Here is a 25052-nt window from a genome sequence, read left to right as displayed (position 1 = left end):
GAGTGTATAATAGAACTGGAAAGTAGCACAGCTGTTTAATGAGGCCAAGGTCTATTACATAAGTCTTCATCAGAATGTCCAGACTGGAGGTTAGAAAAATGTTCTGTCCATCATATGTACTCAGAACTGAGTGCACATCCAAAGGGCATCATGGAAGTGATCTTCCAGATGTGAAACGATATTTCCACTTTTAAAACAACATCTGGAATGTCTCTTCCAGAATTTTTCTTGATTCGAAAAGATAATTGTGTTCAACGTTTATTGTAAACTATACTCACGTCATATGACTTGCAGTAAAACTAGAAAAATATGTTTAACATTTTTCAGTATTTTTTGTTTCAGTATTGTTCCTTTGATGTTGACATATTTTCTTCAGTAGTGCCAGAGTTCATCTCCACATGGAGTCTTAGCATCACAAATTCCAACAGGCAGGAAAAAATGTTTCACCTTGTCTGCATTGTCTTCCTGATTGGTCTCATGTATCTTACTGGCGGGGTTAACAGTCTCCTGGTTCTAGTTTTTTTTTTTTCAGTGAAATGAGGTCCGTTATGAATTACCTCAAACGTTTAGGTATCATTCCTTTTTGAGTCAGCAGTGTTCTCAATTGTTTCATGCCACTCGACATGAATTCTCCACCTGCACCAACCCCTTCATTGCAGAATACGACGCTGTCTCCACGTCCTAAAGTACTTGATTGATCTACTCTGTCTTCTCCTTCCGTTTTAATCCGACATAGTTCGCTCTAGTACCAAGGAGGTTATTACCTGATCCTTTGCCACATGCCCTGTCACTCTTTTATGTAAATATATTTCTTCGCTGACCCCGTGGAGAGCTTCCTCAATCCTTATAGTATCAATTTTACTTGATTTTCAGCATTTTTCTTTAGCACCATATCTCAAACGCTTATATTCTCTTCCTTGCTGGGTGTTCCGCTATCCGTCATTCACCAGCATACAATTCTGTCCTCCAGGCGCACATTCCCAGACATTTCTTCCTCAAATTAAAGCTTTCGTTTGATACCAGTAGACTTCTTTTGGTCATGAATGTCCTCTTTGCCTGTGCGTGTCTGATATTCATGTCCATCTTACTTCCTCCGCAACGGGTATTTTGCTTCCATTGTAGCAGAATCCTTTAAGGTCGTCAACTTCGCTATCACCAATTTCCACGCTGTTCTCATTTCTGCCACCTCCCATTACTTTAGTCTCTCTTCGATTTACTCTTAACGCACGTTCTGTACACAGTAGACTTGTCATACTGTTCAAAGTATCCTGTAACTCTTGTTTAGTTTGACTGAAGTTAGCAACGTCGTCAGCGACTCTTATCACTGGTAACCTTTCACCTTAATTCGTAATTCCGCTCTTGAACCACTCTTATTTCCGTGATTGCTTTATCGATGTGTATATTGAATAGTAGAGGCGAAAGACTCCGTCTTATTATACTGAGCTCTTCGTTCGTGGTCTTCAACTCTTACTATTACCTCTTGGTCTTTGTACGCACTGTGTAACACTTGTCTCTTCCTGTAGCTTCGTCTTACTTTCCTCAGAATTTCGAACATCTGGCCGAGTTTTAGATTTCAAACGCTTCTACAAGGTCGACACATCCTACTGCCCTGTTCTGATTTTAATGCGAGCAATTAGTGAAACTTACTCAGCCTCGTAATATGCCTGAAAGACAGCTGTTAGATGGCGCTTTTTACAATAATGAAAAGTTGATTTCCTTTCTGTATTTTACTCACAGGCACTAGCTCGTAGAAAAGGTGTTTATGTAGCAATCCAGTTCACCTCGTAATTAGGTGTTTTTGTTTCAGTCGCAGCGATGCCCCTTATGGTGGAGAGGACGTTGTGTTATTTACGACGGGCTTCTACTGGATAAGCGGAATAGCGTTCACAGTGTGGTGTGTGGGCACCGGGATGAAATGCATTGTGACGTCGGAGTTCAGTCCTGAAGCTGTTCTGCAAGACATAGAGAGATACAAGGTTAGACCAAATTGAGTTAAGTAGCAGTAGTTCAAATACTATTTCCTATTCTTAACAGAGTATAGTTAGAACAAAATGGATAACCAAGGAATCTGTTATGGGTACTTACTACGGTTAAGGACCCGCCTATCCTTGTAGCTTTTTCAAGTCTCATATTAAGCTTTAGGCTGGTATTGTCCATCCTCAGATGGGAATACTTTCTATAAGTATTATAATTTAAACTCTTAGACACTACTCATCATCTGGAAATCAAGACAATTTCAGATTCAGTGACTACAGCTACTTGTTGTGTAACAAAACAGCTCAGTTCAGAACCTATTATCGCAGCTTGGTTGAATTATGCTTTGTCTCCCATACTGTGTTATAAGTTGCGGAGCGTCCGCGTCACTTGTAGTACTGTGACTTGCCTAATACAGTACTTGTGGAGTCGGCACCAGGCTCGGATCCAAAGGGTACGATCTCACGATGGGTAATCCTCCATTTACTTTAGCAATTTCATCAGTTCGTGACACGGTTCAGACAAAACTGGTGATGAGGCCTCTGTTACATGAAGAGCATCTACTAACTATATTGTTTTGGTTGAATCACGAAAACCCTGGTTGCCATCTACAAACAACTACCATGGCTTAAGTTTCGAATTAGTTAATAGCCTGTGCTGATTCTGGAAGGAATTTATCCAAATCATAATTCATCACAAACACCTGCATAATAGATAGCCAACCTCTTGCACAATGAGTGTGTCAGGTATCAGGTCTCACTTGTTATTTCGTGACTCTTAAGATGTTTCTCACTCTTCTATTAATTTAGGTTTTCGTCAGATTGACATATAATATTTTTATTAGTGACTGACTTCGAAAATTTTCGTTCATTCTCAGGCGGTTACTGTGGTGTCACCGCCAGACACCCCACTTGCTAGGTGGTAGCCTTTAAATCGGCCGCGGTCCGTTAGTATACGTCGGACCCGTGTGTCGCCACTATCAGTGACTGCAGACCAAGCGCCGCCACACGGCAGGTCTAGAGAGACTTCCTAGCACTCGCCCCCAGTTGTACAGCCGACTTTGCTAGCGATGGTTCACTGACAAATTACACTCTCATTTGCCGAGACGATAGTTAGCATAGCCTTCAGCTACGTCATTAGCTACGACCTAGCAAGGCGCCACTATCATTTGCTGTCAATCTTGTGATGCCTGTACCGTCAGACCAATGTACACCCATTATGGATTAAAGTTACGTATTCCTGATGCTACGTACTTTTCTTGATAGTATAATTACTTTACCTGTTCCAGACCTCACGCCAGCCTGCGTGAGCTTAAACGCGTGCCTTTCGGCTACCTCCCAGTGACTTGGCTGTCTTGCCAAGTCACAACAGTTACCTACTTTAGAAGATACAACATCATTAACAAAACATAAAATACAAAATGTTCAGTTACATAAGCAATTTTCAATCATTTTGTGTGCACGGTTTACAATAGTAGCATATATTTTTTATGGAATACTTGGATTTGTAATTTTTGACTCTAAATAATAGTTTTATTTACACCGGTTCATTACAAGAAATGCTGTTTATATTGTCATTGCCTTGGTACATTCCAAATTCTGCTGTCGTTTTTACTTCTGTATACATTAAAATTTGACAGACGTCATCAGTTGTTTGTTATGTGTTCATAATTCATATGGTCTGTCTCGAGATTTGAATGTACCAATACAATCATAGTAAAGCGAAATAATGTTTCTTATATTGATCTGACGTAAAAACCAATCTGTTATGTACAGTCAAACATAGCAAATTCAGGTACGCCATAAAAGATTTATTGCACTACTAGAGCATGTGCATAAAAATGTTTGAAAATTATATATGTAACTAAACGTATTGTATTTCACGCTTTGTCCGTGGTAGAAAGTACCCAAAACTTGACACGTATTTGGTTGATGATTTCAAAAAATTGAAAGTAGTAAAACATGGTTTTTTAAAGTTATGTAATATTTACTGTATTATGTTATACACCATTTACATTTTACTCTCTGAAAAAATCATTAAGAAATAACATGAAGGAACATTTATTTTCAGAGGAATTTCACGCAGAGCGTTCCAAAATCGGATCCCTTCTAAAAATAAGCAAAATAGCAATAATCAAAACAGGAAAAGGTATTAAATTGGGTAAAACATAATATCGTTTGAAAGTAGACGTAATATAACATCTTTCAGAAGGTTATCGAATTCCTCAGTTTTTCCTTTGCTGAACCCAGCAGCCCTGCTGTAGGATGTTCCTCTAGACATTCTTCCCGAGAGTTTGCTTTTGTGGCGTTCAAGTAAAAGACTAACCCAGTTTCCCCCAGCAACTGCATCTTTCAAAGTGTGTTTAGATTTACTTCTCTCTGCCAACTGTGCGGCCATTTGTCACAAGTAATTATGTGTAAGTCAAAAGGAAGACGATTCCATAGCAAAATAATCTTTTTCAAGATCCTTGCCCAGAATCGTAGGTCTTCCAATTTTGTTTTTGCTGTTTTCTCAGATGTACCCTATTAAAAGTTGAAAACCCTCATACGTGTAGCTTTTGGAACATTAAGCTGTTTACTGGCGTTATTCCAACCCATTTGCTTTTCCTGAACATTATCAATACCTTTAGTAAATTTAGAGGGACGCGACTTTCACGAACCTTCCCCATTGTCTTCTTCATATCTGCAATAGAATTTCAAGGGAATAAGAGCCCGTGTTAATTCAGACATTAAACATGAAAATATGAGGAGCCTGGTTTAATAAACTCAAAGCGGTGATAAGTAACAAGAGAAGCAGCTGTCTGTACATTCCGCTACAGAATGGTACAAGTCTAAATTACTACTTACACTTGGTTCCTCTAGAGTTCAGGAGAATGCAGAGCCAAGAACCAGTTACACCACTATTTTTTTTCGAGGAGGGTGGAGGGGGGTTAGGAGAATCCAGTTTAGGACACTTTCTTTTATCATAGTACCTTACAATGTAGGTAACCGTTTGAGAATGAACGTAAATGTCCGAAAATAGTCACTAATAAAAATATTACGTGGAAGTGTGACATAAGCCCTAATTAATACATTACAAATATACCCAATTGCTCATGATGCCAACAAAATGTTTTAACTCTTGCTCTGTAGGACAGAAAAAATTGTCAGAGTCTTTAATTCTTTGATTTCCATATCGTTCTAGACATAATTCAATTTGGCGATTTGTCTGAAAAGTAATAATAATAATAATATTTTGAGTTTGAGGTGAGATTGCTTTCCACGTCTGTGTCAAAACCAGAACACATATAGATAGCTGACACAGATTCAGTAAACAAGTAAACCAAACTTCACATTCTAAATATGACATAGATTCATTTTTGTGGAGGAATTGGGAATGATGAGCAAGAAAATGAATCAAGTGTAAAGTCAGATAAATAAGAAATATATTAAATTAAAATATTAGTACATACATCGATTGGACGAGTGAAAGAATTTTACGAAGTTAGATGCCCAAAGAAGATTTTAATATAGAAAGCACGTTTTCAAAGACATCAAGAAGGTAGGGTTTCACCGCCGGTATCTGTGTCCAAGGAGAATTTTATTTTATTTGCGTTAGGCTGTGGTTCAAGGCATAATTCGATGCTTGCTGTTTCGTCTCCCAATCCTGAGTACATTATCTGTGGCCATAAGGACTCAAAGAGCAATTTCAGACTTAAGAATCTCAGTAAACCGGACTGTTTGTATGTATCCATGCTGTAGTCGCGTCGTGACGTCATCAAACCACTCCCTTTGAGTGAAGATCCCAGGCAGACGGCGTCATTGGTGACAAACCGCACGGGAGTAGCCATTCGACTGTCCAGACGCCAGTCGCACTCCTTTAATTGAATTAAAAATTTATCTTGGTAACTGGCTACAGCCGTGAGCTGTTTATAGAAAAGTATTTTATCTAATCAACTTTATTATTCGCATTTAATTTAACTGAACGGAATTCTTTGCAATGGCATATCTGAAGTAGTGCTACTGCAGTGCAGGTAAGATTCGCGCCGCTCTTTGGGTCTGCTGTAGTGCGACTGTGGATGTGGAATAGGAAAGGGTTGCGTTCAGTTATACGAAAAGGGGAGATGCTAGACAGGCGCACCGCTGCTGCCACGTCACGTGGCTTGTGTCGCCTCAGGCGTCATACTGGAATTGCACCATGAGATTGCGGAAACTGTACCGCCATGTCTTACGGGGCATGTAATGGGGCAGTATTGGCAGTGTTTGTTTTATTTCCCGCTGAGGCCCACAAACTGATATTTTCAAACATTTTCTTCTTTGCAAGTTGTATTTGTTCTTTTGATTTTCTATTAGCTCTCTCTTCATCCTGGTATAGTATCTACTGGGTCATGATAAAATAACAGTATCGAAAAAACGAATTTGATGGTTCCCTGACCCCACTACAGTATCTGCTTCAACAGAGGTATCCGTATTTCTCAGACAATTATTGCCCTCGTGTTGCTTAAGTTAGATGTTACTAGCTCTTTTTGTAGTTCCTATGTGCAGTTGACTGCATATTCAAGAGATTTTATATAGATTGCTGTGGCTAGCGGAGGGCGTACGTCCTTTGCAGTGGCGAAAAATTTTCGCATCTTTCTTGTTACTTTAAACAGTGTCAATCCTTCTACTTCTTGGAATACTGACGATGCTATCAATGACTGAGTCTAGGAATAGGAAAAAAATTCCCGTTTCGTTGGTTTTTTGTGAGTAGATACTCCAGATCTTTTAGGCTGTAGGCCCTGTTTATCTTAAATGATCGAACTTTTGCTTTAAGTACTGTGGGTTCTAGAATCTTCTAACGCAACCCACGAGTTCTTTAAACATTCCGGTTCAATGTTTGGGTTGGTGACAGGAATTCACGTGAATGGATTAGCTATGGTGTGTGGACCCTAAAGCTCCATCACGTTTCCTAAGTACTTGCAAGTCCTATACTGAAATTTGACCTTTTTCTCTTTTTCCATAGTGAGCTTTGTATCAGGATTAATACCATTCAAAAAATTCTGAGAGTTTTTTTCTCAGTGAGGTCATACAAGGGAAGTATCATCAATATACTGGAACCAAAGAAGAGGGCTTTTCTTCATGACCATCTGAGGGGCTGTTTACTCAACTTCTTCCAGTATAGAAAACGCTACAACTGTGCTTGGTGGGTTATCTATACTCACGCCATCTAACGCTCATGTACCTTCTTGTACTGTTCACAGTAAGATGATGTGAGGCATTGTTAAAACATATCTCAACATGAGTTCTCAGAGACCCTCGTTAACGCGATCTAGAGTACATACATCCGAAAAAAGAGGCATTAACACCTGGTTTAAAGAACACAAGAGCAAGTGTCATCTTCCAAACAGGGATAAATCAAAAGAAGAAGATTATGCACAAGGATTAGTGAAGCGCCAAATTCGTTTCTCCGACATTATTAATATATTAGGCAATACGAATTGAAAAACACTTTTCATGGAAAACAGGATGGAGTTAAGTTAGATAGCGTATTGGTCTCAAGGCTAAATGAAGCAAACAGCACCAAATCTTCCCAGGACGAGCTCGTCAACAGAAGTCAGCGCGACTCTGTGATCTTAGACAGTGGTCTGACTACATTACCTGCTTTACTTGCAGTTTTTCTTCCCACTCGTAATTGTTGAATGGAATAGGAAATGGGGGTAAAGAAAGTGGTAACAGAAGCACCCACCGCCACACACCGTAAGGTGTATTGCGCAGTACAGATGTACATCTACGTTACCACTCTGCAGTACGCTTATGCGGCTGATTCTATTTCTCTGCCGTTGCACTCTTGAACAGCGCCACAGGAAAAACGGACACCTAAATAATTTTTTGCGGAACATGATTTCTCCTATTTTATTACGACAGTCGTTTCTTTCCATGTACACGTACTTCGGTAATGAAACAATATTTTCGTATTTGGGAAGATCGATGGAGATTCAGATATAACTTTTGTTTTACTTGATATCTTTCCGTCAACTACAACGAACTGTTATCTTTCTGACAGGAAGTGGCGAATCCAGTCCCATTACTGCGACAATACGCCATTGGCACGCAATATGATTAGAAGCTGCTTGGGAGTAACAGTATCAATAGCTCTCTGGAACTGTAAAAATAAGGAATGAATGTGAACGCTTCTGTGGATGACACTCATTCGTTCGTGAGAATAAAGAGGTACTTGCGTTTCAGAAGAACGATACATTTTGAACGTGTGTTGAATGTGTGTTGACGGATAGTTGTCTCAGTATACATTCCAAAATCCTGTTGCAAATCGCCGTCTGCGGAATGGTTCTGCAACTCATCGGACTACTCTTACTTCCTTTCTAGGGTACTGGTATAACACGCGCATTTCTCAAGTCTTGAAGTATGAAGCTAGTGAACCGGAGGACTTGTCTTTATTAAGTGATTTCAGATGCTGCACTACACCGAGAATATCTACTTATAATTTAGTCGTCTTCTTTGGTGAAGAAACTTCGGAAAACCGTATTTAGTAACTCAGCTTTAGTGCCACTTTCATGGGTAACATTACCATCGTTATGATGTGAAGTATGGATAGTGTATTGCCGCTGGTATGCTTGACGAGACCAAAATCTCCTTAGGTTTTCGTCCAGATTTCATGACAGTTTCGTTGTAGAAACTATTAAAAGCGTCTCGCATTGTAGTTCGCGACAAATTTAGACCTTCTGTAAAACTTGGCCACTCTTGGGGTTTTACGTTCTTTTAAATTTTGCGTGCTTTTTACGTGGTTGCTACAAACGTTTTCTGACCTGTTTTTTGTACCATGCTGCGTCAGTTCCGTCTCGTAGTAATTAATTTCGTACAAACCTCTCCACTGCCTGCGGTACTATTTCTTTCAATTTAAGTCACATTTGGTCCACACTTACATAGTTAGTCCGGAGGGAATGAAAGCTGTCTCTCAGGAAGGCGTCAAGCGAATTTTGTTCGGCTTTTATAGAGTTACATTTTATGTCTATTGTTAGTTGATTTTGTTGTTGCGGTATTCAGTGTCGGTGCAACGACATTGCGATTACTGTCTCTGTCAAAATGCTATCTATTTGCTAGGGATTAATTGTTGCATAGAGGCCGAGTATGTTTTCGCAACTATTTACACTTCGAGTGGGATTCTGAACTAACTATCCATAATAAATTCACGAGAACACACTTAGTACTGATTGAGACGATGTTCTGTGCCTACCACCGACTTTAAGCAAGTAATTACCCCAACATATCGAGTCTAAATTTAAGTCACAAATCATGTGTAGCTGCATGAGTGGAGTAAGCGTTTGAGATGAGTCTTAAGTCTTCATCTGAGTCGAGAGGTCGGTGAAAGTAAGCATTCTGTAATTAATTCCAGTTGTTAAATATAGACTCTACCATCTCAAGTAAGAGAAGGTATCTACTTCGTTTTCGCCACAAGACAGACTACTTCTAAGAGCAACAAACACGGCGCCACCATTGTATTTAATATTGTTGTTGTGATCTTCAGTCCTGAGACTGGTTTGATGCAGCTCTTCATGCTACTCTATCCGGTACAAGATTCTTCATCTCCCAGTACCTACTGCAACCTACATCCTTCTGAATCTGCTTAGTGTATTCATCTCTTGGTCTCCCTCAACGATTTTTGCCCTCCACGCTGCCCTCCAATATTAAATTGGTGATCCCTTCATGCCTCAGAATATGCTCTACCAACCGATTCCTTCTTCTAGTCAAGTTGTGCCACAAATTTCTCTTCTCTCCAATTCTATTCAATACCTCTCATTAGTTATGTGATCTACCCATCTAACCTTTAGCATTCTTCTGTAGCACCACTTTTCGAAAACTTCTATTCTCCTGTCTGAACTATTAATCGTCCACGTTTCACTCCCATACAAGGTTACGCTCCATGCAAATACTTTCAGAAACGACTTCCTGACCCTTAAATCTATACTCGATGTTAACAAATTTCTCTTCTGCAGAAGCGCTTTCCTTGCCATTACCAGTCTACATTTTATATCCTCTCTACTTCGACCATCAGTTATTTTGCCCCCCAAATACCAAAGCTCATTTACTACTTTAAGCGCCTCATTTCCTAATCTAATTCCTGCAGCATCATCCGATTTAATTTGCCTATATTCCATTATCCTCATTTTGCTTTTATTGATGTTCATCTTATATCCTCCTTTCAAGTCACTGTCCATTCCGTTCAGCTACTCTTCCAGATTCTTTGCTGTCTCTAAAACAATTACAAAGTAATCGGCGAACCTCAAAGCTTTTACTCCTTCTCCATGGATTATAATTCCTACCGCAAATTTTTCTTTTGTTTCCTTTACTGCTTGCTCAATATACAGATTGAGTAACATCGGGGAGAGGCTACAACCCTGTCTCACTCCCTTCCCAACCACTGCTTCCCTCTCATGTCCCTCGACTGTTATAACTGCCATCTGGTTTCAGTACAAATTTAAAATAGCCTTTCGCTCCCAGTATTTTACCCTGGCATCTTCAGGTTTTGAGAGAGAGTATTCCAGTCAACATTGTCAAAAGCTTTCTCTAAGTCTACAAATGCTAGAAACATAGGTTTGCCTCTTCTTAATCTATTTTCTAAGATAAGTCGTAGGGTCAGTATTGCCCTACGTGGTCCAACATTTCTACGGAATCCAAACTATTCCTCCCCGAAGTCGGCTTCTACCAGTTTTTCCATTCGTCTGTAAAGAACTCGTGCTAGTATTTTGCATCCGTGACTTATTAAACTGATAGTAAGGTAATTTTCACATCTGTCAACCCCTGCTTTCTTTGGGATTGGAATGATTATATTCTTCTTGAAGTCTGAGGGTATTTCGCCTGTCTCACACGTGTTTATCACTAGATGGTACGGTTTTGTTAGGCCTGGCTCTCCCAAGGCTATCAGTGGTTTTAATGGAATGTTGTCTACTCCTGGGGCGTTGTTCCGACTTAGGTCTTTCAGTGCTCTGTCAAACTCTTCACGCACTATCATATCTCCAATTTCATCTTCATCTACATTCTCTTCCATTTCTATAATATTGTCCTCAAGAACATCGCCCTTGTACAGACCCTCTATATACTCCTTCCATTTTTCTGCTTTCCCTTTTCCCTTCTTTGCTTAGAACTTGGTTTCCATCTGATCTCTTGATTTCATGCAAGTGGTTCTCTTTTTTTCAAAGGTCTCTTTAATTTTCCTGTAGGTAGTATCTATCATATCCCTTGTGATATCCGCCTCTACATCCTTACATTTGTTCTCCAGGCATCCCTGCTTAGCCATTTTGCACTTTCTGTCGATCTCATTTTTGAGACGTTTGTATTCCTTTTTGCCTACTTCTTTTATTGCATTTTCGTATTTTCTCCTTTCATCAATTAAATTCAATATCTCTTCTGTTACGCAAGGATTTCTATTATCCCTCGTCTTTTTACCTACTTGATCATCTACTACCTTAACTATTTCATCTCTCGCAGCTACCCATTCCTGTTCTATTGTATTTGTTTCCCCCATTCTTGTCAGTTGTTCCCTAATGCTCTTCCTGAAGCTCTATACAACCTCTAGTTCTTTCAGTTTATCTAGCTCCCACCTCCTAAAATTCCCACCTATTTGCAGTTTCTTAAGTTTTAATCTACAGTTCAAACAAAATAGTTTGTGGTCAGAGTCCACATCTGCCCCTGGAAATGTGTTACAATTTAAAACGTTGGTCCTGAATCTCTGTCTTACCATTATATAATCTATCTCCAATCTTCTTCCATATATACAACCTTCTTTCATCATTCTTGACCCAAGTGTTAGTTACGATTAGGACTTAATATATCCTCTCTGATCACCGCTAGGTCCGCGGTAAAAATTTCAGCTGAACTTACCTGCAACTTTAGGCAGCATTACTACTTATAACGATTTATGCTTCAGTGCTTTCTGGTATCATCTGGAGCTTTCCTCCTGATACAGGCGCAAACGTGATCGTTGTGGGGGTACTTATAAAAAGGTCGGGTTGTTCAGCTTGTCTAAGTCTGAATCTGCTATCGATGTCTTTATACCCTGTGGTGATGACTAGGAGACGATGCGTTAGGCAGCGGAATATGACTTGGACCACGGCATACAGCCCATGAAACAAAGTGTACCAAGAAAAAAGACCACCAGAATACTGGGAGAATTAATCGAATAGGGACATGAATAGAAGAATAAAAAGACCGAGAATACAACAGAAGGTGGGGCACATGATAGTGTTACCACGCGCCAAGGAGAGGACAGATATGTCTTGAGCAGTTATACTAGTATAAACTGATTATCGTGTAGAAATACTCAATAAAGAAATTCCTCATTTTAGGAATGTGACAAAAGATCTTTAAATATGATACATTGGTATAAGAGATGAGAGATGTTGAACATGATCTGACACTGGAATAAGCTTCAGATTATAATGAAACGGATAGACGGATCGGAGAAAATGTTAATAGAGTCAAAGCTGATGACAATTATGCCATCAAACCAACGTTACGTCTTAGTGGTATTTATGCATCTGTTGTAGCCGGAGAGGTAGTAAAATTTGATTCCTATGTGTAAAAGCTCTATTAGGGAAGATAATTTAAGCCTGTCAACTACCAAGATGAAATCCCCTACACAGATCTTTCTCGGGGACACAGTCGACTGACAGTAATGACCTTGAATCTCTTCATAAAGGTACAGAGAGCAAAGTATGTCACTGCATACCGTGTATGATAGTGACGATAACCATTCCAATATTAGCTATTTTACAGCTAGAAGAAAAATTTAAATTTTTGAAATTAGGTTAAGTTTAGTTTTTAATTTAAGAATCTTGGAAATTATTGTAGTGATGATGATGTGTGTAGAAATACGGAAAAAGTATGATAATGCTTGGTATCGAGTAATTCCATATCAGTATCTTTTTTCTCCATACTCTTCAATAGATATTCTTACTGATACCAGTACTTTAAGCAAGTACCGCACTGAATAAATAAACAAATAAAAGGAGACATGCAAGTAGGTAGAACTATTCAACTAGGCAGGACTAAATATGCACAGAAGCATTTCACAGTTGACGAAGAGGACCTCAAGTCTGTTGATCAGTTAAAGTGTGTGCAAGTTGGCACAGTTGTTATACACATATACCAATTGATGTATCAGAAAGAATTGCTGCTGGCTAGAGATATCTACATGTCCTCAGAGATATCTCCAGTTCTAATGCCATACCACATTCTGCGAAAACGAGAACGCCTCATTGTCCTCTACGGTTCAGAAAGCGGGACATCGACAAAAAGGCAGAGGCATAAGTCCTAAGACAAGAACGAATCGCGATGAGAAGAATTAGGGACCCGCTGGCAGGCGGAGATACTTGGCGAGCAGGAAATAATAACGAATTTGGTAAGATCTTCAACGAGAACAACGCCTTACAACATCAACAGATAAGAAGTCTCCAATGGGCAGATCACGTAATCCGTAGGACACAGATCTGATCAAAAAGCAAGCATTCACTGTCCACTTTACGACAAAAAGATCCTTGGGTAGGACAGGAAACAGATGGAAGACGACATATAGAAAGATGCGGAAGCATTGAATGTAGTCAGTTGTGGGGAAACAGCAATGAACAGAATGCAATGGTAACTGATTGTTGACATAGCACTTTGACTACAGGACCAGATAAGTAAGCGTGTACGTCGTGATCCTAGTAATAGTTTATTACATTTTTATCACTAAACTAAAATGTTGGTCACATGATTCACTTCAAACAGTTGAAACAATTGAACACACGAGCACCAACATACCAATATTTAAGGAGTGCGTGCCCATAAGCAGAATTATATCAGTTGTCACATGGTTGAAAGAAATCGTACGGCAAAGCGCTTGCAGAGAAACAGAGTGCTAGCACGATCGAGCCCCGGTGGGACCGAAGAATTTTCAATCTGCGTTTTAACCTAGCTTTCACGTCACCACGATGTAAGGCGGCAACAGAAACGATACGTGTTTCGAGCTACATGTTTAGTTGTGAGTCCCCTGTCCCTGTTGGATGACTGGGTTATGTTACGGACACACAATTCGCCGAAGTGGCGTCCAATTGAAATACTTGTACCAGGTCCCTGAGGCACGCGAATTATTATTATTACTGATAAAAGCACAACGAAATGACTTAAGTAAGCCCAACGATCACCCTGATGACAGTGTAGTAGACACTTTAAAGATGAGCTTAATAAGCAAATAGAACGCAGTTTTGAAAAAAATTGAAGATGATTATTTGGCAACAATAATCTGCTTGCTTCACCCAAGATTGAAAAATATTTTCAGTATTCCAGAGCTTGCATTAGAGCAAAATCTACAACGAGTCGTCTATCAGCAACAAGTGTTGGTACAAACGCTGCACCATTAGCAGCGAAGCAGGCTGTGATCCCTTTTTCAAACAGTATACGACTTCCGGCGTCATCACAAGTAAACGAAAGAAAAGTAAACGAAGCAGCTCCCTCTTTCGAACCTGCTCTGCCTGATCAAAATGACCCAATGAACTAGTCTGCGATACCTGTGGCATCACTGTTGGATAAACGTGTAGAGCAGTGAGAAGATATATCATTTTATTCCCCCAGTTCTGTAAGCTTGCAATGAGTATCTGAAGATTCCAACAACGTTAATAATCTCCAAGCGTTTATTTTCAAAGTTAAGCAATGCGTTGTCAGTGCTAAGTAAAAGATTGTCAGCGAGACGACTGGACGTATGAATTGTTGTTTTTTAGTGACTACGGTACACAGAGTGATAAATGAAGGTTTAGGTAAGAATTAATTTATTTTGCTTTTGGTACTGTCCAGTTGTTTTTTGATAATCTGTTATGCAATTTTAAATTTGCTCTTCCTATTTTTAAAAAAAAATCTGTAATGAAATTAAAAAGTTGCTATATCTAAACCTTGTACTATTTCGCTTAAGACTTGTGAAAATCGATTGCCCTCTATCACAGATAGATTGAAAAATAAGTAGAAATGGAGAAATGAGAGCAGACAGAATACCTAACCCTTTCATCAATCCTAAACACCGATACATGAACATAGCGATGCTTCTATGATTACTATAACTTTCTTGCGATGTTATTTATGAGTAACATCTTCCATACACCATGAGCTAAACTAGATATACCTTATTTCCCAAAACCTGTTTTCGGGTTTATAACACCTGATACAGAGCAAAACAACTGTATGTTCATCGATTTCCACAAATTGATAACTGTGCCTGTAGCAGCACTTACTAGAGTAGCTCTGTAGCAATGACATGCATATCAGTTAGTACGATAGGATTTAACTACCACAGGAAAGTGGTTCAACAAATATGGTAATGTCCCATGCTAATATAATGGTTTTCAATTACGGAACCCAAGATTTAACACGGTCTTTTAAAAGACCTGACACACTTAAACCAAAAATTTTGTAGGTCAAATGTAACAAGGAGTAGCACAAATTTAGTAAAAATGTTTGGACGGTTTTAAATATCCGAAGCTAACAGAATGATTTAAAATTATAAACCAATGATTAATTTAGTCCTTTCCGAGATCAGTCAAATTTAAGGAAATACAAGTGTCAGCAAAAGGCCGGGTTAAACAGGGAGAGCTTGATTAAGAAAGGCCACTGAACAAAAAAGTATCCAAACCAAAAGGCCAAAATACGTGTACTCTGAAAAGATTTTGGCCCACGCAAACCTATTAAGAAAAGACAACTTAAGCAACAGTCGCCGTGCAGAAGAACAAAAAAATGGCTCTGAGCACTATGGGACGCAACTTCTGAGGTCATCAGTCCCTTAGATATTAGAACTACTTAAATCTAACTAACGTAAGTGCATCACACATATTCATGCCCGAGGCAGGATTGGAACCTGCGACCGTAGCGGTCGCGCAGTTCCAGAATGTAGCGCCTAGAGCCGCTCGGCCACCTCGGCCGGCACAGAAGGACAGCTTCACACAAGTTTAGGGCAGCAGCGAATCCCAAATGCTGGTCAATAATATCGTGCCGCCGGTGCGCCGAACCAACTGCAAGCGTAGACTGCAGAAATAGTAGCTGACTCACCTGGAGATGCCTAGAAACATCAAAAGGTCAGTTGTTACGACAGCACATTTTCAGCAAATAGCTGCCTAAACTTGCGTGCGCGATGATGAGAATGAAATGATGATGAAGACAATACAACACCCAGTCCACGAGCTGATAAAATCTCCAAATCTGCCGGGAATAAACCCGAACCCGCTGCATGAGAGTCAAGCACCTTACCACTCAGCTAAGCAAGCGGACAAACCAACCACTAAAAGATTTTCACCACAATCTCCACACCCAAGGATCACAAGTAAGTTACACAGGGCCCTCGCGAACCCAGAGACAGGCAGGCCCAAACAGTTTGTAAAAGAAATACATACTGCACTGATGGTGGATCCAAACTTCTCCGAAAGCACAGATTCACCACTCACGGTAAAATCACTTAGGGCAAAGCAGTAACAACAGAGCTGACTAATAATGCCCAACTTGATCACACAAAACGGCTCGACAACAGGGAAGAGGTGCCAATTCAGTGCACCGGAAACAGCTAATCATAATGGAAGTCGTTCCGTTGTAACGGATCTCTCAAGCCTATTCAGTCAAGACACCGACCACGGGCGCTTGACAACACACATTTTCTCCAGCCGACTTCCTTCCTCCTTGCACTCGGTGACTGTTCATTCCACACTCACTCACCTCGAAAACATTTCAGAGTTTCATGCCAGAAGACCAAGCGCAAGAGGGCCGCCTGGCGACCAGAGGGAAAACGAAACAAGGATTCGATCTACAGACCGCAATCGATATGAGCCAACACGGCTCACGGAGTATATAGTTTGTAATGTATGCTATTGCTGACATATCTTAGGGAGTGATAATTCTTGTTAACGTATGACTCCCTAACTGTCACATTGTGTAAACAGTCTACGTTACCTGACTTTCGTTACTTCTAAGGTAGCATTTACGTATATCTGCGACGTGCAGTGTTTTTCTTTTGTTCACTGTTGGTATATGAATTTATAACATACAAAAAGTATAACATTCCAAAATAGTAAAACGTATCAAGTCAAATTAGGCAATTTTAGACCCAGGACATAAACACTGAACCAAAATTATTGTTTTCCTGTTTCGTACTTTTTGTGTATTGTCTCTTCATATAGGCCTACCTACTGTCAAAGTGTAATTTACATATGTGAATGTGTGTCACATATACAGGGTGTTACAAATAGCTACGGCCAAATTTTCAGGAAACATTCTTCACGCACAAATAAAGAAAAGATATTATGTGGACATGTGTCCGGAAACGCTTAATTTCCATGTTGGAGCTGTGTTTAGTTTCGTACTGTGCTGTACTTCCTCGATTCACCGCCATGATTTCATACGGGATACTCTACCTGTGCTGCTAGAATATGTGCCTTTACAAGTACGACACAACATGTGGTTCATGCACGATGGAGCTCCTACACATTTCAGTCGAAATGTTCGTACGCTTCTCAACAACAGATTCGGTGTCCGATGGATTGGTAGAGGCGGACCAATTCCATGGCCTCCACGCTCTCCTGACCTCAACCCTCTTGACTTTCATTTGTGGAGGCATTTGAAAGCTCTTGTCTACGCAACCCCGGTACCAAATGTAGGGACTTTTCGTACTCGTATTGTGTACGGCTGTGATACAATATGCCATTCTCCAGGGCTGCATCAGCGCATCAGGGATTCCATGCGACGGAGGGTGGATGCATGTATCCTCGCTAACGGAGGACATTTTGAACATTTCCTGTAACAATGTGTTTGAAGTCACGCTGGTTCGTTCTGTTGCTGTGTGATTCCATTCCATGATTAATGTGATTTGAAGAGAAGTAATATAATGAGTTCTAACATGGAAAGTAAGCGTTTCTTTCTTTGTGTGTGACGAATGTTTCCTGAAAGTTTGGGCGTACCTTTTTGTAACACCCTGTATATAAATACGATGCTGAATTCCTGAAAAGGCAGGTAACACAGACTTTTGACCTGTCAGTTCCATTTTTGCATTTTATGACAGTTATGTCAAACATTACAGTATTGTCACTGCCTAAGATTTGTCAGCGATTATATACATCACAATCTGTGTGCTATGTTACAAGACAGATTTGAGAAACTGTCATTTTAACTGACATGTATTTCATTGCTGTTGAGGTACTTACTGTTAGATGACTGATATTAGTGATACCGTAAGTACAGTTATCATTTTGTCAACATCGATGATCATACATTTCTTTGTTCCCCTGCATCATATGGCACTGATGATGGGTCACAGGCATGAAAACTGATTTTGGCAAACAAAACATTACTACTTCAGCTCTTGGTGTACAGGAGATGTCCTTTAATAAGAATCTGAAAACTGCAGAGCACCAAGCCTTCAAGATTTTTATTTATGAGCAAAGTGTTGATAGCTTTCGTTCGATGCTGTGTCCGTAGATGTGTATGTGTGTGTATGTAATTGGGTCTTTTCGCAGCCCACCTGTGTAGGAATGCCGTCCAACCACTGGGTGCTGCTGGTTCGCCATTCTCCAGAAGGTCGGTTGCGGTCGACTCTATCTCAGGTGCGCGTGTGCATCACGGGAGGGGCCGCTCTCAACGCTAGGGCCCAAAGTTGGATTGAGGGACGCACGGGCCGACCGCTGAAGCAGTGGTACGGCCAGACGGAGGCCTTCCCGGCCTGCAACGTCCTCCTCAGCCACTCGCCTCCGCCACCCGGCTCTGTGGGTCGCCTCGATCCAGGGGTACAGGCCAAGGTACAGCACACCATGCACAGTTACTAGCTGCGTCTGTCTGCTTTTTTCACTTACTTATTATCCACAGTGTGGACACGAAATCAATCGAGAAAATCTCAGACTTCGTTCGGGTTATTTTCTGAGTGATTCGGTATAAGCGACCTGAGGAGTCCAGTGGCTTCTTACAGGATAACTAAATTTCTTTTGATTTCTCTTCGCCATTGTAGCAGAGGATTTGGGTGGGCTGGTGTTGTGCGAGCGATGCTTCTTACTGTTACATATATACGTATTACTAAAATAGATGTCTTGCACATCTAATCCTAAACCACTTAACCGACTGCAACCAAACGTGGTATACCTAAACATTATTTATAGGTGATCGTTGCTGGGGGGGGGGGGGGGGGGGGCGGTGAGAACCACCTAACTAGTAAATGGAGAGTGGGGTGAAAAAGGAGTGTAGTGCGTGATGTGTGAATGTCCAATGTTTGAGGCTGAGAGCACTTACTGACTTACAACAGTCTTTACACATTATTTCAAACCTTTACTAAGTTCTTCCTCGCTGACAAATGAAATCATGGTAGGAGATATGTTTACTTTTCCACTGTTCAGGCAGTCAAAGTACCACGCATGTCATGAAGTTATAACTTACTGGGCCAAGAATGGCATTCAGGACTCATTTTACTGACAGTATTTTCATATACCACTGAACGTAAACGCAAAATCATATCATTATACTGCCCACCGTTCAGGAGATATATGATTATAAATAATAAGATGCGTGAAAAACTACTGCTTCATGCACGACGTTTAAATAAATTTCGCAGACAGTATTCGCATATTCCGCTGAATATACGTACAAAATTATTTCATTGTACATCACATAGTTCAGGATACATGTCACATGCATTAAGCACAAAGCCAGACACTGCACAGTATTGGTGCTGACGCAAAGCTATAAATAATAGCTGGACAATGCCAGGTTCCACTGCTGGAAACCTTTATTTGCCACCATAGGAGCTCCTACAAAATGTAATGTCCCCTTTCTTTATTAAAAAAAATATTCAAATGTGTGTGAAATCTTATGGGACTTAACTGCTAAGGTCAACAGTCCCTAAGCTTACACACTAAGGACAAACACATACACTAATGCCCGAGGGAGGACTCGAACCTCCGCCGGGACCAGCCGCACAGACCATGACTGCAGGGCCCTAGACCGCTCGGATAATCCTGCGCGGCTTTCATTATTCGTCAACAATTTCAAATGCAACTGTAAAACCTCTAAACCAGAACACTGACGATTAGTTTGTGACTTTCCAATACAATCTCTGTCCTTTTCCGCAGTTCCATTCCGCCTTTTAACGAATACGTGTAATCCAGCGTGGTAAAAGGCAGATCCTATTTCAGAAGCCATTGTCACACAGAGCTTTCATGGCCTGCTCATATTCTAAGACAATCTCGTGATGAGCTTCTTTCAGTGGCCTGAACTGATGGATCTGGTGGTGCCTGGTCATGGCTGTGTGGAGGCAAGACTTCCAATTCATTCTCCACAATCTCTTCAGCGGCGTGACGACAAGTGTGTGATATTTCGCTTTCGTACAAAAAGCAGCTGCTTCGCTGAGTTCAAGAGTTGTGACATTTTGGACAGAATTTTTTGTGCATCCTTGCTCCAAAAATTCAACCGTTATCACACCCTCTGCTTCTAAGAATACTAGAGCCATTATTTTCCCTGCCGATTGGATTGTTTTGAGCTATTTCTTACTTGGTGAGCTTTTGTGATGCCTTTCGACTGACTGTCTTTTTCTTCAGCTTCAAGAAAATAAACCCACATTTCGTCTTCAGTCGCAGTGTTTTCCATAAATTCCTCTACTTCCAAACAGAAGCGCTGCCACTGTTGGGAGGCACTTGTTTTTCTTGTGTACGTATTCTCGTCGGATATCATTCTTGCTACGCAAGTTGGACAAACCTTTGAATATACATTGCTGAATAATCTTCATGACACTGCGTTTACTGAGGGAGGTAATTCACCACGAATCATCCGCAGCCTTCCGCCGGTGACCACAATGATGCGATCGACTCGCTGAATGTTGTGTGGAGCCACTCCAGTCACCGGCCTGCCACTTGGCGTTTCGTTAACAAAAGGTGTTTGCAGGTCTCACATGGGAGAGTGATGCGTCGTAGATAGCCTCTCTACCCACGTGGCTCATTCTGCGCCTTCTCGTGGTGCCAGAAGTCAAACTCGGCATTTCCCAGGCTCACACGGTCGTTGCCTTGCGTCAGAAGGGATAGCTGCGACCCAACCCGATGTTAAAGAGAAGGGTCCGTGGCACAGGGGGAGTTGTGCCCAGGGACTGAAGATCTGTCCCTTGGAGAGGGCTTGAAAGGGCTGCTGTGCCTGGCGAGGAAGGGGGGCGTGGGGCGTTTCTCACCTCATGAGCGACTCTTCAGCGCTGGGAGTCTGCTGTTCGCCTCCCTCTTGCTGCAGAGCATAGATCACCAGGTGCTCTGCATGCCAGCGACATCGTTTGTCGGCATGGGATCTCGGTATAAGTCGGCAAGGATGCTCGGAATAGCCCGTGAGGAGTAACTGGGGGGGGGGGCGATTCTGCCAAATCTAGAGGCTGCTGACATCGCCTGGGCCAAGTTAGCTGTGTCCAGACGCATGAACGACTGGGTGACCGCCCCACCACCAGAGTAAGAGTGGGTTCTTGGCCAAGAGATGGAAGCTCGGGCTAGTACGCAGTAAAGGAAGAGGGGTGCATTCACCTCTCCAAAGTTAGGGGTATACTTGCTGAACCCGGCGGTTCAGGAGTGGCCTTGGCCAAGGGGTGAGGTCAGTGGGTGAGCTGTAGCTGTACCCCTCCCCACCCACCCCACCCTCCCGCCCTCTCTGTGCAAGGGAAGCTGTTGTCGGGCAAGAGAAGGGCTCCCACCTTCCTCAATCATCTAAAAATCATGAGAACCGAACATGAGACGAGCGATTTGAGTGCGCTTTTGAGGGCTTCAGCGCTGACTGTTTCTGCCACAAAGAGGGCCTGGGACAGACAGAGGAAAGTGTTCTATAGAAACATGTCGGGATAAGTCAGATCCTTGACTCGAGCGTAAAAATCGGGAAAATTAGCTATCAAAACATGGGCAGCTTTCAAGCCCCAAATGTCCGCAGCTCGTGGTCGTGCGGTAGCGTTCTCGCTTCCAGCGCCCGGGTTCCGGGTTCGATTCCCGGTGGGGTCAGGGATTTTCTCTGCCTCGTGATGACTGGGTGTTGTGTGATGTCCTTAGGTTAGTTAGGTTTAAGTAGTTCTAAGTTCTAGGGGACTGATAACCATAGATGTTAAGTCCCATAGCGCTCAGAGCCATTTGAACCAGGCCCCAAATAACAAAGGAAACCATTGCAAAAGTGTCACAAAGACTGGACACGGCGGTCTTTCTAAGACCTCTGTCTTGTCACGATATAAAGAAATTGCAGGAAATCTTCACAACAACAGTGTATCCTTCAAAAGACAAAATAAGGATCAATAAACTATAGGCAACGAAGAATGTGTCATTGTAGATGACAGAAGAAGATGAGAACAACATTCCTAATAACCAAAAACTAAGTTAAGCAGTAAAGTGTGAGCCACCTAAGAAGCGGAATTCATTGGTAATACTATATTTCGTGGCAATTATACTGAAGGAAAATCAAATCTACGAAACAATATGCCAGCAAAACTTTGATGATATGAATATGGAAACCTTTGAAAAGGAGTTTAAGCTGCGCTTCAAGACTGGGCCTCAAGAATCTGACGTTGTACATCACGTTGCCGAGGTTTCCTAAAACTTGTGGCGTAAATTAACCACTATTGGCAAAAGCTGCATTGGTTTTCATGCAATAAACTTGATAGATTATCTGGTAGTACCCCGATGCCACTATTGTGCCCATCTGGACCATGTGCACAAGCACTGTGAACGAAGTCCGGAATGCTCTAGGTGCAGGGCTGAAGATCATGCACGGAAAAATTGTGGTTGAACTGGGGTGAGCGTTTCCTGATGCCGAAAAGGAAAGAAGACCTGCAACACCACTGGGAGGAAGTTCCCTACCTACATGATGCTACAGCAGCGACTCATCGTTAGAATGAACCATGGCTGACGCCACATCTGAACACAGTAAGCCTAAGTCCCCGAGCAAAAGGGAAAGGAACACAATGAGGACCACAAGATTCCAAGAATTTTCACGGATGCTTGCCGAGTCTCGACTCGGAAAGTAGAGACGATGGACGTATATGTTCAAACTGACCCCTGAGGTCAGCGAGAAGCTCCCTCTCCTCTAAGCCAGGGAAAGAGGTCCTCTGAAGATCGGAAACGGCCAAGAGGGCATCCTGTGGCAGGGAGTTCACCAGTGATGAAGAAGAATGACATATTTTCTTTCTAAGAAAACAAGTGCAAGTAAACAATGTGAGCAGTACGAGTGGCTTAACAGATTCACTTCCTCACAGAAATTTCGGAGCCCGCGCGCTGTGGCCTAGCCGTTCTAAGTGCTTTAGTCCGAAACCATGCGGCTGCTAAGGCCGCAGGTTCGAATCCTGCCTTGAGCATGGATGGGTGTGATGTCCTTAAGCCATCGGCACACGGACAGTGCTATCGAACGTTAACGTTGAACGTGCCAAGTTCAACGTGCTGCTGAACGCTCAGGAACGATGCGACTTGTGCATACGGTACTTGGGCCCCAACGTAGCATACGCGATCGCAACGCGCTCCAGCGGCAGTTGAGGGATGTGTCTAGTTCGTAAATCACATTGTTTACTCAACGGGTGTGCCTAAAAATTCTTACGTTAGCTCTGTTAAAACGCACATGTCCTCCATCGTCCACGAAAAGTACCATGTCCAATCAATAAAAGTTCCATTACAAACAGTGCGGTACAAATTTGGAATATTTCTCCGCATAAGATAAACATTATTTCATCATTCTCACATTTTAGTAAAACCCCAAGGTCAGTCTTACTTGATCACTGTTCCTACCCAGTAGGAGAATCTTTGCAACATGTGAATTACGAAGCGTAAAAGAAAAAGGAGCAAAATATCTTTATACAAGTAGCTGTCCCGTAGATTAAGCCAATCGAACAGTCTCTCCTCAAAAAAAGGTGAACTTATATTTACATAACATCAAATATTATACTATATACTTATATGAAACTAATAATAAAGTACCAGAACCTAATAAAAATGCGAATGTTAGGAAAAACATTCGGTAGTGGCAAAACGCGAACAACCGCCCCAACACATATCGCAACAGCAGACAGTGACAGTAGTCACTACATTACACCAGCAACTTTCAAACTATATCTAACTATAGTATCTTCCCCCTTGCTGAAAACCTTTATCGTAGATATGATACTAATTGAAGTTTAATTATAACAAATTGCACCAAGAAACTGCGTTTTGGGTGGATCTTCAGTGCGTCGCTGCCTTCAAATAGCCTACTCTCATAATACGCAAGTTACAATAATTCTTTTGCCACGAAAATGATATTTCACATTATTTGACTGGAACGAATCACACAGTTAACAACGGGTTTTCCAGTGATTCTCAATTTGCTGGTGCTCAGAAACGGCATATATACATATACGCTTCAAATGAATGTCAATATGGCGCCACACAACCCTGTACTGAACGGAGACAGCTTGCTTGTGACGTAGTTGGCGTTGTGCCATCTCATTGGTCACCACTCAGAGGCACGCTCAGAATATCTGACATGCCAGATATTGCTCTGTACGTTCGGAAAGAATCCCGAATGTGCTATTCCACGCTATGACGTCAGAAACTCGGCACGCTCAACGTTCGGATGCACGGTCCGTGTGCCGACGGCCTTAGGTCAGTTAGGTTTACGTAGTTCTGATAACCTCACATTTTAAGTCCTATAGTGCTTACAGCCATTTGAACCATTTTTCAAGTTTCGGAGGCATCCTGTTAGGGTATAGCCAAACTTGGAACACGCAATGCGGCCAGCGCGCCTGGAGGATACGGCAGTCCTCACTAAAGCTTTGAGGCATGTGGCGTGTGACTGCAACGAGCTCGGCAGAGACGTCAACTTTTCTGTAATGATGGCTGTGGATAGAATACAGCTCAGCACAATGAATCTCCCCACTAATTTTGGCGCCCTGTGGGGCTTAATTAAAACGTTTTCGAAAGAAGAAACGAAAAGTTCGACCTGGATGAACTACACAATCAATCTGTCCTAACAAATTGGAGGATAGCGCATGACTGAAGGAAAAATTTGCCAGAATCACACATTCACACGTACTTCCCATGAAGATCAGGCTTAATATGGGACAAAAAACGCGTGTAACAGTAG

General features: G+C 41.6%; 1 protein-coding gene across 1 annotated transcript in view; it reads left to right on the top strand.

The window, feature by feature from the left end:
- The first annotated feature begins 1809 nt into the window (after positions 1-1809).
- LOC124619775 (luciferin 4-monooxygenase-like) overlaps positions 1810-25052 on the top strand; it is a 55464-nt gene continuing 32221 nt past the window's right edge. Inside the window, exons 1-2 of the mRNA XM_047146360.1 lie at positions 1810-1976; positions 18470-18748. Of these exons, the coding sequence (XP_047002316.1) occupies positions 1911-1976; positions 18470-18748 (345 nt within the window). The 5' untranslated portion in view covers positions 1810-1910. The remainder of the gene's footprint in view (positions 1977-18469; positions 18749-25052) is intronic.

Source organism: Schistocerca americana, chromosome 6 (assembly GCF_021461395.2).
Source record: "Schistocerca americana isolate TAMUIC-IGC-003095 chromosome 6, iqSchAmer2.1, whole genome shotgun sequence".
Taxonomy (NCBI): domain Eukaryota; kingdom Metazoa; phylum Arthropoda; class Insecta; order Orthoptera; family Acrididae; genus Schistocerca; species Schistocerca americana.
Note: the sequence above shows the minus strand (reverse complement) of the source record. Positions and strands in the feature narration are given on the sequence as shown.